A 15604-nucleotide genomic window follows, 5' to 3' on the forward strand; every position below is an offset into this window, starting at 1 on the left:
ATCTCTTCCTGTAGTCTGGGTTTGTTAACGTGTGTGTGTGTGTGTGTGTGTGTTTTGCAGAAGAAGGGGAGATGGTGGACGGTGAGGGAAAGTCAGACTCCAGCCCGGAGAGAGAGGCAGCAGCAGAAGATGACTGTAAAGACACAGATCCCTGCAAGAAGAGGAAGAGGAAGCCCTACCGCCCGGGTGAGAGACAAGATGCTTCAGTGGAGTCCAACCAAACACCTTTTCCTTTGCACAAGTCACAGTATTTGTTTATTCATCTAATAATAAATTAAATCAGGTATATTTTTTAAATTAGTCATTTTTGTTTAAATAAAAAATACATTTTTGTGCCACTGTATCAGATGTTATTAATTGTACATTTCTATTTCAAAACATCCGAAAATAAAATCTGTGATATTTGATATATCTATATTAGCTACTTCGTGGAAATTGGTCATGAAACAAAGTTTGACATTATAAACTGGCAAAAGAGCTTTCTTTACACACACCCCTCTGGGCCTCTTTTGTCACTTTTGAGGGAACATTTTTAGATTTAAAATTTTTAAATTCAGAGCTTCATTGGAATGGTACAAAACGTGGTGATTTTTATGATATGTGATCCTACAAAAAAAGAAAGAAAATGAGGGCATGATTACAAAAGGCAAAAAAAAGATCACAGTCAAAAATGACCACCAAAGGAAATAAATGGGAATAAACAAAAAAACATTTGAATGTATAATCTACAAATCGGCCATAATGCGGAAAAAAGTGCACAGCTAGTCTCTTTTTGTAACCTGAAATGTTGCATGAATTGAAAAAACTAAATACTAAATACTAACTAAATTTGAAAAAATATATATATTATTTTCTGTATTATTCAGTGTGTGTGTGGGGGGGGAGGGTGGGGGTCATAAGTATTGCACAAATATAAATTGGTGCCATGAAATTCTCTCAAAATGCAAAAAATGAAAAAGAAAAAAAGATTTATAAACTAAAATATTTCTTTTTTTATTTACAGGTATTGGAGGATTCATGGTCAGACAGAGGAACCGGATGGGTCCGGGCAGAACCAAACAGGCCTCGTTCAGGAAGGACTCCACCGGGTCTGAGACCCTGCAAGGCAAAGATGAGAGTGAGTATCACTCAATACTTTCACTACGATGACTTACTGGTGGCTTACGTTAAATCCTAAATCAATGTCTTATGACTTTATTATTTTTTCATATCTGTTTGAGTGGATTCACTTCTGCCAAATGTGCAAAACCACTGCAGAAGTGCATTTAGCTGGATTGGGCTCATCCTGATCTCATGTGTTTGACACCCCTAATGTAGACTGATCTATTGATTAATAATTAATGCATTGTGAAAAATACTGTATTAATTAAATGCATTTATTAATGTATGTATCCACTGATGTTGTTTTTGGATTACATGAGATCTGAATGCAATGTATGGAATAAATAGGGTAACTCTTTTCTGTCCTGACAGGCTGGGGTGACCAAGCGCCTGACACTCCAATTGATGAAAAACCTCCTTTGTCTGATTTTCCCGACAATCCTGAGGTTAAAATACGGAAACGCTACAGGAAAAAAAAGACCAAACTGGAGGAGGCTTTCCCTACTTACCTACAGGTCAGCTTTTAAAATATAATAGATTAACTCCATTTTGAAGACAATATGAGTGGTGTTTGTTTTTGCTAGGTTGTTTTTGGTGGTTTCTTGCTCACATTATAAGATTATCTGTGATATTTGGTGTCTAGATATATCTTGAGTCCTTCAATGCAAGTTTGTGGGGTTTTTCGTCTACCAGGCAAAAACCATGAGTCACATTCTCTTGGAAAAGCTATAGCAGATCTCTGCAAAACAAGCCACACAATATGAGATCATTTCTAAGCTGCAGTTCCCTGGAATCAGCAGATGCTCTCTTTATCTCAAGGAAATTCTTGAGATTTCACTCGGTGACTGCTGTAGTGTGCCAGAAGAGGCTCTCAGCAGGGTTTAGGTCGCTCTGCTAGATCAACTGGGAGCTCGTCTAGTCCACTCTTAGGGAGATGATGTCATGTTGATCTCAAACTGAAGTCTTTTTTTTTTGCATACTTCCAAATTGATTTTAGAAAGCATAACGGTATGGTAAAAATGTGATGTCATAATAGGAACAATTTTATGTCATGGTATACCTATATATGAAAATACAGTTTTGTTTTGTTTTTTTGCTGAAAATATAACAGAAGATGTGTGCATAAATTATGTAATTGTGTGGAAAGCATATTTTGAGATTAATCCTGTTGAATTACAATTTACTGATAGATAGATCCTCTTCTGCGGAAGAGGATTAGGGCCAAGCAATATTTAAAAAAATTAAACCTTCTCAAGATTAAAGTTGTTAAATTTCAAGAAAAAAACTAAAGTCAATATAAAAAGTTGAGGTTAAACTAGTTAAAATTTGAGAATTAAGTTGTTATGTTTCGAGAAAAAACCTGTTAAATTTCAAGAAAAATAGTCCAAATAAAGTGTTGCGAATAAACTAATTATATTACAAGAAGAAAGTTGTTAACTTTGCAAGAAAAAAGTTGAAATAAAATATTGAGAATAAACTTTATTCTCAAAATTTAATCTCAATATTTTATCTCAACTTTTTTCTTGAAATTGAACAACTTTAATCCTTTATTACTGTTTTATTTTTATTATTGTTGGAAAACAGTTATTTCAAATTGTTAGAATATTTCACAATAATACTGCTTTTACTATATTTTTTTATCAAATAAATGCCATTTTGGTTTATTTGGAAAATGATGGATGCAAACAAAAGGTTTTAGTAATTGTATAACAATTTAAATTTAAATTTCCGTTGTTATAAACTAAATTCAAATCAATAAACTACTATTATAAAACAAATAATTGTATATAATTGAAATAAATCAGATTCTAAATTCTAGCCGATAAAGCAGAATTCTCTATTAATTCAATACAACAAAAACAACAAATCTGGCGCTGTACTTATTAACAACTCTTAATCTTGATTTATTTGAGACACATTCCAGTTCCCACTGTATTTTCATATTACTCTACATGATTCTGTGTCACCCTCTTGTGTAAATAGCATATAGCAGTCCTGCACACTGATGTTGTATTATACCATCATATCACCCAGCCCTAGAAAGGAAGAATGGATGGGATGGGAATGACATAATTGGTTGTTTTAGCTAAGGCCAGCTGTTCACGCTAGCTCCTGCATCAACACTGAGAGAATCCAACCTAAAGGTGCTTCTCAGAAGAGCCACTTCAAATCAATTATTGAAAATGGAGGCTTTTAGTGTCTCAGCCAGGCAGGTTCCCAGAGCTGGAAGCTGTCAGGTGAGCGGAGCTGAATTGACAGAGCCGGCGATGTGCTGGGAAGTCGTATTACGGCCGCTAGAGCACGTATGTTGTTTCAATGCTTGTTCCTGTGATGTCTCTGTATATTGTGCGTCCTGTGGAGCAGTACAAGACGGGATAAAACATGAGCTCATTTGAGGGGCTCCCACAACGTGACAGTCAGTGCAGAGTAACGCCATCTGAGAGGGAGACAAACACGCAGCCATCTGGAAGGGCTCCATTGTACCCAAAAAAGATACTCTATCAACAATACTTTCATTATGAGTGACAACAGCACGATGTGATTTGAGTACGCCTCTTCAGAAGTCTTGCTTTGAATGTCATGATCACCCAGAGTGCACTACTGTTGTCTTTGGTAGGAGTGCTGTGTGTGTGTTTTGCACAGACGATATTGTGTTTTACAACCCTGGAATTTCTTTTCGTCTTTTGGTCATCTTTTGGACAACTGTCAAGTCAGCCGTCTTCCCCATGATTGTGTATCCTACAGAACTAGACTGAGAGAACATTTAAAGGTCTTTTCAAGTGTTTTAAGTTAATTAACTGATTAGAGTGTGGCACCAGGTGTCTTCAATATTGAACCTTTTCACAATATTCTAATTTTCTGAGATACTGAATTTGGGATTTTCCTTAGTTGTCAGTTATAATCATCAAAATTAAAAGAAATAAACATTTGTAATATATCAGTCTGTGTGTAATGAATGAATATAATATACAAGTTTCACTTTTTGAATGGAATTAGTGAAATAAATCAACTTTTTTTGATGATTTTCTAATTATATGACCAGCACTTATTTATATATATATATGTGCATGGGTATTTATATATGCATAATAAATATACTCAACACAAACTTTTATTAATCATTTGATAGCCCATATTATATTGATTTAATACATTCCCTTTCAATGAAATATAATATAATAAAGCCCATATAATATTGATTTAATACATACAGTACCTACACATATATGCATATCATCCTAATATTGCTTTTGTGTACAGTAAGATGTAATTTAACTCGTAGTGATGTTTGATCTTGAAATATGGAAGCCCTGACCGATAAATTGTCTAATCTTCATCTAATCTGTGCCCACATGGTTGATTAACAGAAGTGGGTCATGTGTAATGACACATTTTCAAATATTCTGTAATATACATGTTTCCTAACATTCTACATGTTTTGCTAGCATTAAATTGCATTATACGCAGTATCTGCATTTTCTAAACCAAGCGCCCCCTCTATTCTCTAAATATTTCCATCACGATCCACCATTGAAAATCTCTTTTTGTTATGAAACCAGTCATTTTTTAAAACCTACATCAACTTCTACTAGATGGACAAATCAGTCACATTTTATACTGAATTCTGAAGTTCTCTGACTCCACGATCTTCTCTTGCAGGAGGCCTTCTTTGGGAAAGACCTGTTGGATAAGAGCAAACAGAGCAGACAGGAAACCACACGGCTACTAGAGGATGAGCGAGAAAGGAAACAGCTCTCGGCCAATCAGATGAAGCCACTGTCGCACACGTCACTCAATGCATCAGCAGCACTGCTGCCCAGTAAAGCAGTAGCAGCACGTACGTTTCTCACGGCTTCTGGTGCACACACACACACACACACACACACACGGCCTGTCTCAGCCTTTTTGTTTATGTTTTTGTCTTTTTTTTCATATGATATTCATACCCAGTCTGATTTATACATTTTGTTCCCTTAAAGTCAACATGAAAGACCCTGTTTACATAATTTTCACACATTCCTGGTCTTATTATGGAGAGTGGGTGCCAGCAGAGTCACCCAAAAATGTCCCCTAATGGAATGAAAAATGGGTTGTGAATGCAGTTTCATGTTGTCTTTAAATCTGACCACAATTTAGACCAGTACTATCATTTGGCCTTATAATCACTTCCCTGCTTTATCCACATCCACAGAGAATTCTGTGGAGCCTCTAGTGGACCTTTCCGAAGAGCTGAAATCAGACACAGAGCTGCTGGGAATGTTTTCAGATAACAAGCAAACAGAGGAGTCCGGTAGGCCTTTATGAGTGTCTCTAAACATGAGAAAAATAACAGCACGTGTTTGCTGTTTCAGTGGGCTCCAGCTATCTAGGTCTACTGTTATCATTGTTGAAGAATCTGTTTTAAACTTCACGAGGAACAAACATAATTAAAATACAATAAGGTTTAAGAATGTTAATTGTATGCAAAGATACTGTGCACTTTTATTGCAAAAAGTTTTTTTTTTTAATCAACCTAAATGGGTTTATTTTTCCATAATAACTGACTGTACATTATCCCGCTTACTACACAGCTACTTACCAGATAAACAAATGCACTGAGAAGAAATTTTGATACATTAGAGACTTGAAAGTAGCATGAAGTAGGTTTTTTTTGCCTGGATCCACATTATTTAAAAATATCATAATCGATTATTATCAGGTATTGCACAGGGCCTTGTGATTTGCACATATTTATTCTGCTTTTGAGTGTGATTCAAGTCAAGTCACCTTTATTTATTAAGTGCTTTATTTAAAAATGTGAATGTTTCAAAGCAGCATTAAAGTGATAAACGAGAAATAAAAAACGCAGCTCTAAAATTCATTATTGAGTTTAAATCACACACACATTACTACACCAGCAATCAAAAGTTTAATATTTGAATATTTAATTATCTCTAAGATGGTCTTTATTGTCATGTCATTATGTTAATTTGCTTGCCATTTCCATTTTTCATTCATTCATTCATTGTGTATGAATCATCATCTGCAGTATTTTTCTTTCTCTTCACGGTTCTGACGCCTCATTGTGTTTGGTTTGGGTCTTTGTAGGTCTTGATTTTTGCCCTTTCCAAGTTGAGTACTCTCCTTCACCATTTGGTAAGAGCTCATGGTCATATTACAAATTATTTACTTTTACTTCTATTCTCTTGCACTCATTTGTTTGGGTTTTATGGGAAAATTTGTTGTACTTTTTTGATTGTTGACATATCACCCAATGTGGACTGAATCTGAATCTACAGTAGTCCATTCAGTTTCACCAAGTAAACATCCCAGAAAGCATTTACATTAGCTAACAGATTCAGAATGATGCAGCAGTACAGTGCTTGACTAACAGTGATCAAGGACGCTTCTCTTATACCAGCACAGAACCTAAGATGCCCTAGAGACAGAAAACAGAAGGCATTGATGAATGGCCTTCCTCCTGTGAGCGGCAGTCAGGGAGTGAAGAATAAGGGCACTGTCCCACAGAGGTCCACTGAGTCCTTGGTTTGATGAAAAGGAACAATTTGTGAAAGATGTCGAGCTCTCATCCCTGTTGTAATAACAGCCTTGGAGGACGAGGCGGTCTGACCTCCCTCAGAGCCCATTATTAAATTATGTTTGCACAAGTTGGTCTGTGTCAGATATGACTTGGATAACAGGAATCACAACCTGCTCTGATCTGGTTTTGCTTATTAGTTTTAGTGATGTTAAAGAGATTGTTCACCCTGAATAACTTATATAGAACTTAAGTTTAAGGACTGATTCTCACTGATAACTAGTTGCTTATTAGCATGCATATTACTGGCATATTGGATGTTTATGAGTACTTAAAAAAGGCCTGGACTGTTCCACACGTTGGATCTTGTCGGTAACAGTTTTCCTGATGCAACATGTTGAATAGGCGTCAATAAGAGAGCTCTGATTGGATGTTGAGTTTCGCAAAGGAGTCAGTGCACTACAGTTAAAGGGAAGCGGTGCAAACCAGCAAATTAAGACAGCACAGAGATAAAAGGTATAAAACAGCATTCCAATACGTGAATATTTTCATAACAACATAAGCCTCTTAAAATTAAGAACGTTATCAACTCAATTGATATGCAAAATGGCAACAAGTGCTTCTTTTTTTATGTTTCATATATCTGCGCATATCTCATGTATGGTCTTGGTTTGATGTATATAGATGACTGACAATTAGCAAACTGTTCGGATTGGCCATATGCTTTTGTTCTGGGCATAAACTCTCTCCCTGTCCGTGCACCCTAGCATGGATAGAAGCTGGGAGAGCATCAATAACCCCATACCGTAAACAGAACAGAGCCAACATGAATGTAGCAGATGTTCTAAGTGACAATGTTACAACATGATTCAGGATAAAGAGTATAACTCAACGAAGAATATCGAATGCCAAGTCTTGACTGTGGTCAAGAGGGAGGAGTTGGGGATGGAGGAGGGTAATTAGCTCCTGGGCAAAGCAATAAGCTGCTGAATAATACTGAATGGACCCTATATAAGGAAGTAGTGATAGGCATCATATTGCTATAGGTAGACTACTGGGAGTCAGCTGATGCAAGTTTGACTAGCGTGAATTGCCAGGACAAACGCTACGCTTGATACTATTGTTATCTACGGTTAATTCCTTGCATGCACAGAACACAGATACTAGTATGAAGACGGATGTAGGTTGTGTGTTGTGATAAAGTGCAGCTTTTCAGTCCAGACTTTTGCCGCCACTTCTGTGAAGTCAGCTTGGTTTGTAAAATATGGCTGCATGATCGTACTTAATCCACCCCATATCTAAACTTAACATTACCTTACTGACTATTAATAATCAGCAAAAGAGGAGTTTGAGGCAAAAGGCATAGTTAACAGTTAGTTAATATTGAGGATTGGTCCCTAAACTAATGTGTGACCCTGTTTTTGTCTTTAAAATAAACTATTCTCAGTTGGGGACCCCATTGACTTTAGGTGTATGAACTAAAAAAAACATATAAATAGCTTTTTTTGTGTGTTCCACCAAAGAAACAGTTATACAGATACGAAACTTCACGAGGGTGAATAAAAGAACATGCTGTATTTTTAGGTGAGCTATTACTTCAGATTTAAGATCAACCATGCCTGACCCAATTTCTGGACATCAGGGTCCAGTGGTTTGTAATTTTAGTTTGTTGAGATAGACATGACGTTATCTGTGTGCTTTTGTGTATCTGTGTTTGTATAGGTTTGGACATTGCTCCTTTAACAGAGGACGCATCTGTTTCATCTCAAACTCATCTAGGCCGAGCTCACCCCCGTCAGGTGGCCGAAGAGCCACTGGATGGCATCCTCAGCCCTGAACTGGACAAGATGGTCACGGACGGTCTGTATAACAAATGTATGCATTGTTGAATAGTAACACTTGTTCCTGAAGCATCTAAATGTAAACAGCGAATCTTTCTGCCTTACAGAATCAATACTCAGCAGACTCTACAAAATACCAGGTAGGCTATAAACCCAAAGCAGCAACTGCCAGTGAATGTGCTAATACGGTATGTTGTAAGTATTGACCCATTCCTTGCAGAGCTTGGTGGGAAGGATGTGGAGGATCTCTTCACAGCTGTCCTGAGCCCCAGCACCAGCCATCCTCCTCAGATGCCTCATCAGATCCAGGGAACTCAAACCCTGCAAGGTCCTGCAGGCCCTGGTTTACATCCATCCCAACCCAGCTCAGGTTTGTTGCAAGAAAATGAGAAATATCAGGGCTCCAGACTGCAACCAAATATCCATCCCCTACATGCTTTCACATGGAGCAGCATTAACTACACAGAGCCTTTCTACACTGACAAGTAGCGCAAAACATCCACAAAATATGATTGTGTTTTCGCGCAGCTTGTCATTGAACAACGGCTCTGTGTAGTTTAAGCTGCTCCATGTGAACGCACGCAGGTGATGGAGATTTACCGCTGATTACAGAACCAACAAGATGCATATAAATATCACATGCAATTATCATGCAGCCCTAGTTTGATGGTAACATTTGTCTATGTATGATGTGTTTCATATATTCCATGTTAAAATACTCACATGCTGGTTTTAATGCACAGACAACTATAAGTGTGGCATTCATAGGTTGACTTTTTGAAAAGAGTTGTGGTGTTGCACAACAGTTCTGTATTATTTCAGCATCTCCACCAGGGGTGGGTTTCCCGAAAGCATCATTAGCCAACTGTGGTTGCAAGTTGGGCTGTGCAATTAATTGCATTCGATTGTCATGCGCATCTCGTCGGTAAAGCTGGTCCTGTGATTAGTAATAAATCACCATCTGCTTTCAGATTGAGCGGCATTAACTACACAGAGAGCAGTTTACTGACAAGCTAGGCGATACCTTGTTTGAAATCTAATGCGATTAATCTGTGATTATGAACACGATATTGCCTAATTGTCAGTGAACTATGGCCCTGTGTAATGAATGCTGTGCAATGTGGAAGCAGGAGATGGTGATTTACTACTAATCACAGGACCAGCTTTACTGACGAGACGCGCATGACAATCGAATGCAATGACCAGCACGTGTGTGTGTGTGTGTGTGTGTGTGTGTGTATATATATATATACGAGGGCTGTCAAATGATTAAAATTTTTAATCAAATTAATCAGAATTTTCAGTGGATTAATCATGATTAATCACTATTTGCAACTACACCTGAATCCTAACCATTTTTTTTCTGAAATGCATACCAAAAGATAAATAACAGGACACAGATACATAATTTTCATTTATTGATTCATCAATATGTGGTTCTTTTTTTCTGAATTTCAAAAGTTTAACATATACTTATATCAAATTTACCTGAGTACTATATCAAACCATGCCATTTAACTACAGATAGTGTAAGAGTTTTAGGTGAACCAGTGGTTAAATATAGCCACATATCTATGAAATTATGCATAGAGAAACTCAAAAGAATGAACTCAGAAACACAAACATGCGCCACAATCACATAAGCAGCACTCTGGGCACTCTTGTTTTTGGGAGGTGTTCATTTGCTCTGCCACAATACTTTAGGATCAATATTTTCACGTTCTGAAGGCTTCAAGTGCCAGTAAAACCAAGTAAAAATGCATATGCTTTTCCAAACAGCTGTAATTTTCGCTGCATTGCATGTAGGCGTTCTGCGCATGCGCAGTGTGAAACACAGGACGCTATAACACAGTGATCCTCAAATCTGGCTCGCGAGATCCACTTTCCTGCGAAGTTTAGCTCTAACCCTAATCAAACACGCATGAGTTTGCTAATCAGTGTCTTTAGGATCATTAGTAAATCACAGGCAGGTGTGTTTAATTGGAGTCTGCGCTAAACTCTGCATGAAACTCGCGAGCCAGATTTGAGGATCACTGCTATAACAGGAAGAAGAAGCTCCAGCGTATCAACTACCAAAGTCGTCTCTGTTTATCGAGCTTGGCATGAATGTATTTGAGAGTAACTGGGGTAAAACCTTAAGCTTCTTCGGTGTTTTCGTCGCGGCGCTCGCCGCTGTTTTTTACTATCTTGAGAATTCAGAGATCGACGAGACTTTCCTAACCTGAATAATTTGTCACACTGCGCATGCGTGAAATGCGTTAAAAAATTTGACGTAATTAACGACAAACAACTAATTAACGCCGTTAACGCGCTATTTTTGACAGCCCTAATATATACACATATATATATGCATGGGTATTTATATATGCATTATAAAATAAATGCAATTAATTGCACAGCCCTAGTTGCAAGTGTCATCATTACAAGTATAGTTTGGGTGAACTAACCCTTTAAGTGGTTGGAAATACAACCATTGTCCTGTGTTTAGAAGCATAGTTTCTTTTTAGTATTACATATGGACTTAACATAGATCATGTTCTTGAGCAAAATAAACAAGCAAACATGCAATATAATCTACATCTTTCATTTCTTATAAATACAAATTTAATTTAAGGTCTTTTAGTTTGTCAAAAGATTAAAAGCATTGTAAAGAGTGATGTAATAGGAATCATACAACTGAATCAAAGATCTGAAAATAAAGCAAAACAGTGGAGAACAAAAACAGCGAAAAAGTCTGTCTTTACAGCTGTAATCTGACATTAATGAATGGATAAATTATGAAAAATGATTATTCCACTACCTGCATGACATCATTAAATAAATCTATGTTGTTGAACCAGCATGATTTTGGGGGTTTTGTTTGAGACTTTCTGTTTGACCAATGACAAACAGGGAAAGTTCAAGAAACCTGATGGACATTATTTTTGTAATTCAGTGTCGATGGCATTTGCACATTCTTCAAAATTCATACATTTCACATTTCCCGGAATGTTCTGGGTTTTGTAAAAGCTCAATCGATGGCGTCTGTGACATTTTGACTCATCCCTTAAGTGCATTACTGTAAACACATTTTTCTGAGGTGGTTCATTCTCAGTTGAATCAAACTGAATTACATTCACTGTGATCAGTCTTGAAGACCAGACATTGTTGCATGCACTGTTGCTCAGTTGTATTGGTATGTTTTTGAACAGGAATGTCTTCACGAATGCCAGTGATGAACGGTTTGATGGACCCCAAACAGCAGTTTTCACAGTCCCAAATTGGTCCTGGAACAGAGCCTGATATGGCTCGAAATATCCCATCAATGCCGCGCATGCCTTTCTCAGACAATCTTAGGTCAGCCATGAGTATATCTGCTTCAGACATATGCACACCCACACATACATATCTAATTTTTTGTGTTAGTCTTTTCTTGTTCAGTAGGGTCAAGAACTAGTAAGATGGAATCACTATTTCTAGATGACATTTATTATATCTACTGCATAGGGACAGGAAGTTCAATCTGATAGTGCAGGAGACTGCTGGTCCGTGGTCCGCTACGGGGTCAGCTTCTGCCTCTGCTCCAGCAGCTGTCTCTGAGGTGGAGGGAGACTCCATGTCATTGTCCACAGCACAGAAAAGCACTCTGAAGTGGGAGAAAGAGGAAATGCTTGGAGAACTTGCCACTGTTGCACCAGTCTTATACACTAATGTCAACTTCCCAAACCTCAAGGAGGAATATCCAGGTCAGCCAAGGGACTTCAAAGTGATCTGTTATTAGCAGCATGGAAACTCAATAAAGTGCTATATGTTTTATTATTTTTATTATGTAATCTAGCATATTATATATTAATGCAATTAAGAAAGTCAATATGGTTTATTTAGATTTACATCTTTTCTTAATGTCTCTCAATGTTATTCTTCTAATAGATACTTTTATTTTCATATTATAACCTTACAGACTGGTCAACACGAGTGAAACAAATTGCAAAACTGTGGAGAAAAGCAAGTTCACAGGACCGGGCTCCGTATGTGGTAAGTTAACATAGTATCTGCTGCAATAGATCTCATCTATATCATCATCACCAACAGCATAGGAAGCTGGTTTTCTGGTGAACCAACATATACAGTGTTTTGAATGCTGCTAAATTTTGCTGGTGAATAACATGGCTATGTTGGTCTACCCACTAGACAAGGATCAGGCCGTCACTAAAAATAATAAACCAGATTTGAATTTATTTCAACAGGATAAAGGGACTCTTGAGTGATACTCAAAAGTCAAAAGAATAAATTGGACGAAAGGAGCTCATTATGGTCTAAACGATAAATAAATTTAAAAATATAAGATTAAAGGAAACATTACCTTGAGTGCCACTTAAAGTAAAAAAAAAAAAACCTTTTAGACAATTATTCTAAAAACCATGTAATTTTAGGAAATGTCCGCAACCTTTGAATTTCAGTGGTCTTTCTTTGATATCAACACTGCACAACCACTCTGCCATTCACAGCAAAAGGCCAGAGATAACAGGGCAGCCCTGCGCATTAACAAAGTTCAAATGTCCAACGAGACCATTAAGAGGCAGCCGCCTCAGCCACAGCAGCCTTTAGAAGTCTTTGATCCTGCTATTCCACCACTGGACCCAGAATTATTGTTCAAAGATCCACTGAAGCACAAGGAATCAGAGCATGAACAAGAATGGAAGTATAGACAGGTAAGTCTTCTATAGTCATTTCTTTGGAAAAGAGCTAAATTGTTGACTGCCAGAATTTTTTTTGTTTTGTCAGCAGCAAGTAAATGATATAAATTACATCTCTACATCTTTGTCTAATTTGTAGAACTGAGACATTTCATTTCATTTTTCATTGAGAGCATAACATTAAAAACAAAATTAACGTGTAACAAATGTGTCAACTGTATTTTGTGCTACAGTTTTTACTGTTGAAATGTTTGCATGGTTTTGGTTTGAGAGGGCAGAAAGGAATATATATATATATATATTTTTAAATGTGATGTTTTATTTATGCATAAACTCAGATTTCTTAGGAAATTCTCAGAACTCATTTGACACACATCCTGTGTGTTCCCTTTTGCCAAGAAGTAATTAAGCTTGTCAACAGACAAATTGGTTTGATTTATTACTATTGAAGGAATTTTATTGTAATTGTAATATAATGATACATTTTCTTATTATTTAATGATGTATATATGTATTTTGTTCACTTGTTGCAGCAAATGAGACAGAAAAGTAAGCAGCAAGCTAAGATTGAAGCTACACAGAAACTTGAGCAGGTGAAGAATGAACAACTTCAACAGCAGCAGCAGCAACAGCTCCCGTCAATCAGCCAATATGAGCATGACTCTTCCAGTAACCTGAAGAGTCCAGTGTCTGTGCATTCCAACGATGGGAACATGTCTCCCAAGCAAACCAGTTCAAAAAATGGGGTTTCAAATTCACAGCTGCCTGGCACGCCCACATGTTCCCCAGATGATGTCTTTTTGCGCCCTCATCCACCACCCCCATCTTCAGGATCTCAGCCACAGAGCCCTCAGATGTTCTCCCCAAGCTCTTCTGGCTCTAGACCATCCTCACCCTGGGATCCCTATACCAAAATGGTAGGCACCCCCAGACCACCAACTATTGGGCAGGGAACTCCATGCCGTAGCTCAGACTCAGGGAACTCTCCCAGAGGTCTTTCAGAGCCAGTTGGCTCTCCAACAGCCATATGTAATGACCCCTATGCCAAGCCCCCAGACACCCCAAGACCAGCAGGAGCTATAGACCCTTTTCTCAAACCTATGTGCCCTCCCAGAGCTAGTCAGAATTTGGAAGGGAGGCATCTTATTGGCTCCCCAGGCCATGATCCATTCTCTAGGGTGTCTGTGAGAAAGGAAGCCTACCAGAGGATGCCTCAGGGCAGGATGATACTCTCAGACCCATATGCTCGTCCTTTACTCACACCTATCCCAGGGAGCAATGAATCTGGGTCCGTCCAGGTCTTTAAAACCCCTATGCCACCCCCTCAGACTCAGGAACAATATGCAGGTATGCATCCCCGTAGAGCAAATGGGGATCCCTTCGAAAGACCAATGATGCCCCCTCGTTCCTCTGAGGGATTCTCCCAGAGTCAACAGAATGATCCTTATGCGCAGCCTCCGCTCACTCCTCGTCCTGCAGTTAGTGACGGCTATGCAAATCAAAGGGTTTCACGACAGCCCCAAAACCTTGCTTTTTCTCAGCCTAGGCCAATGGCACGCCAGCCTTCCTGTAATCCATATGCTCGAGCCCCCTCCACCCCTCGACCAGACTATTCCCAGTGTGACTATGGCCAACAACCTGCTACACCAAGACCTTTGAGTGACCCTTTTTCTCAGTCTCCATTTTCTAACCCATACACCAGAATGCCAGGCACACCTAGACCACATGACCCTGAACCGTACTCCCAGCAGCCTGTATCTCGCCATCCGGTCATGATGAATCAGCCCTCTCAGCAGCAGACTCAAAACCGCATAATGTCCCCTATGTCAATGGACCTTTACACACAATCCCCTGGTACCCCACGCTCAGGAATGGCAGATAGGTTCCCCAAGTCTCCAAGTCACCAAAGGACTCCTGATCCTTTTAATCAACCTCCCGGACTACCACGGTCTGTTGGGCCAGATCATCATGCACAGTCAGTGAGAAGGTCCCAGTCATTACCTAATGATTCATATGCACATCCCTCACGAACCCCTTATTCTGGAGGCGTCGGACAAGGCTTTGGACCTGGGCCCATGTCTAATCAAGATCCATTCTCTCCTTCTCAAGTCCTGATGTTAGACACATTTGCCAGTCCAACAAAACATGGACCCCAGCCTCTCAAACATCTGGGCATGACAGACGAAACCGGATCTCAGCTGCTATCCAGTAGACCCAATCAAACTCCCATTCATGACCCTTTTGAGCAGGCCCCCATGCTTCCACATCCTCAGTGTGGACACAACAAAGAACAACAAGGTTTTGTACAGAGTATCAGTTCCCACACAATGGGCCAGCCCAGCTCTGAAGCTCAAACGGTACCTCTTGCAGAAGCTGAGGAAAGACTCAGACAGGTGTTGTTTTGTTTTGTTGCTACTCTGTTTAAGATGGTTTATTTGTGCACTGTATTAGTTACAATATATAATTTG

General features: G+C 38.6%; 1 protein-coding gene across 9 annotated transcripts in view; it reads left to right on the plus strand.

Moving 5' to 3' along the window:
• The window catches only part of LOC128025086 (histone-lysine N-methyltransferase 2C), a 108348-nt gene that overhangs the window by 61129 nt on the left and 31615 nt on the right, over nucleotides 1-15604 (plus strand). For 6 of the 9 annotated variants that reach the window (XM_052611090.1, XM_052611116.1, XM_052611098.1 and 3 more), the window contains 14 exons: nucleotides 61-186; nucleotides 1004-1117; nucleotides 1474-1616; nucleotides 4762-4939; nucleotides 5294-5392; nucleotides 6190-6237; nucleotides 8342-8479; nucleotides 8568-8600; nucleotides 8681-8830; nucleotides 11652-11796; nucleotides 11947-12185; nucleotides 12401-12474; nucleotides 12948-13151; nucleotides 13670-15529. In XM_052611090.1, the coding sequence (XP_052467050.1) occupies nucleotides 61-186; nucleotides 1004-1117; nucleotides 1474-1616; nucleotides 4762-4939; nucleotides 5294-5392; nucleotides 6190-6237; nucleotides 8342-8479; nucleotides 8568-8600; nucleotides 8681-8830; nucleotides 11652-11796; nucleotides 11947-12185; nucleotides 12401-12474; nucleotides 12948-13151; nucleotides 13670-15529 (3551 nt within the window). The remainder of the gene's footprint in view (nucleotides 1-60; nucleotides 187-1003; nucleotides 1118-1473; nucleotides 1617-4761; nucleotides 4940-5293; nucleotides 5393-6189; nucleotides 6238-8341; nucleotides 8480-8567; nucleotides 8601-8680; nucleotides 8831-11651; nucleotides 11797-11946; nucleotides 12186-12400; nucleotides 12475-12947; nucleotides 13152-13669; nucleotides 15530-15604) is intronic. The other 3 variants (XM_052611125.1, XM_052611134.1, XM_052611154.1) reach the window with 3 other exon arrangements.

This window comes from Carassius gibelio, chromosome A2 (genome assembly GCF_023724105.1).
Source record: "Carassius gibelio isolate Cgi1373 ecotype wild population from Czech Republic chromosome A2, carGib1.2-hapl.c, whole genome shotgun sequence".
NCBI lineage: Eukaryota > Metazoa > Chordata > Actinopteri > Cypriniformes > Cyprinidae > Carassius > Carassius gibelio.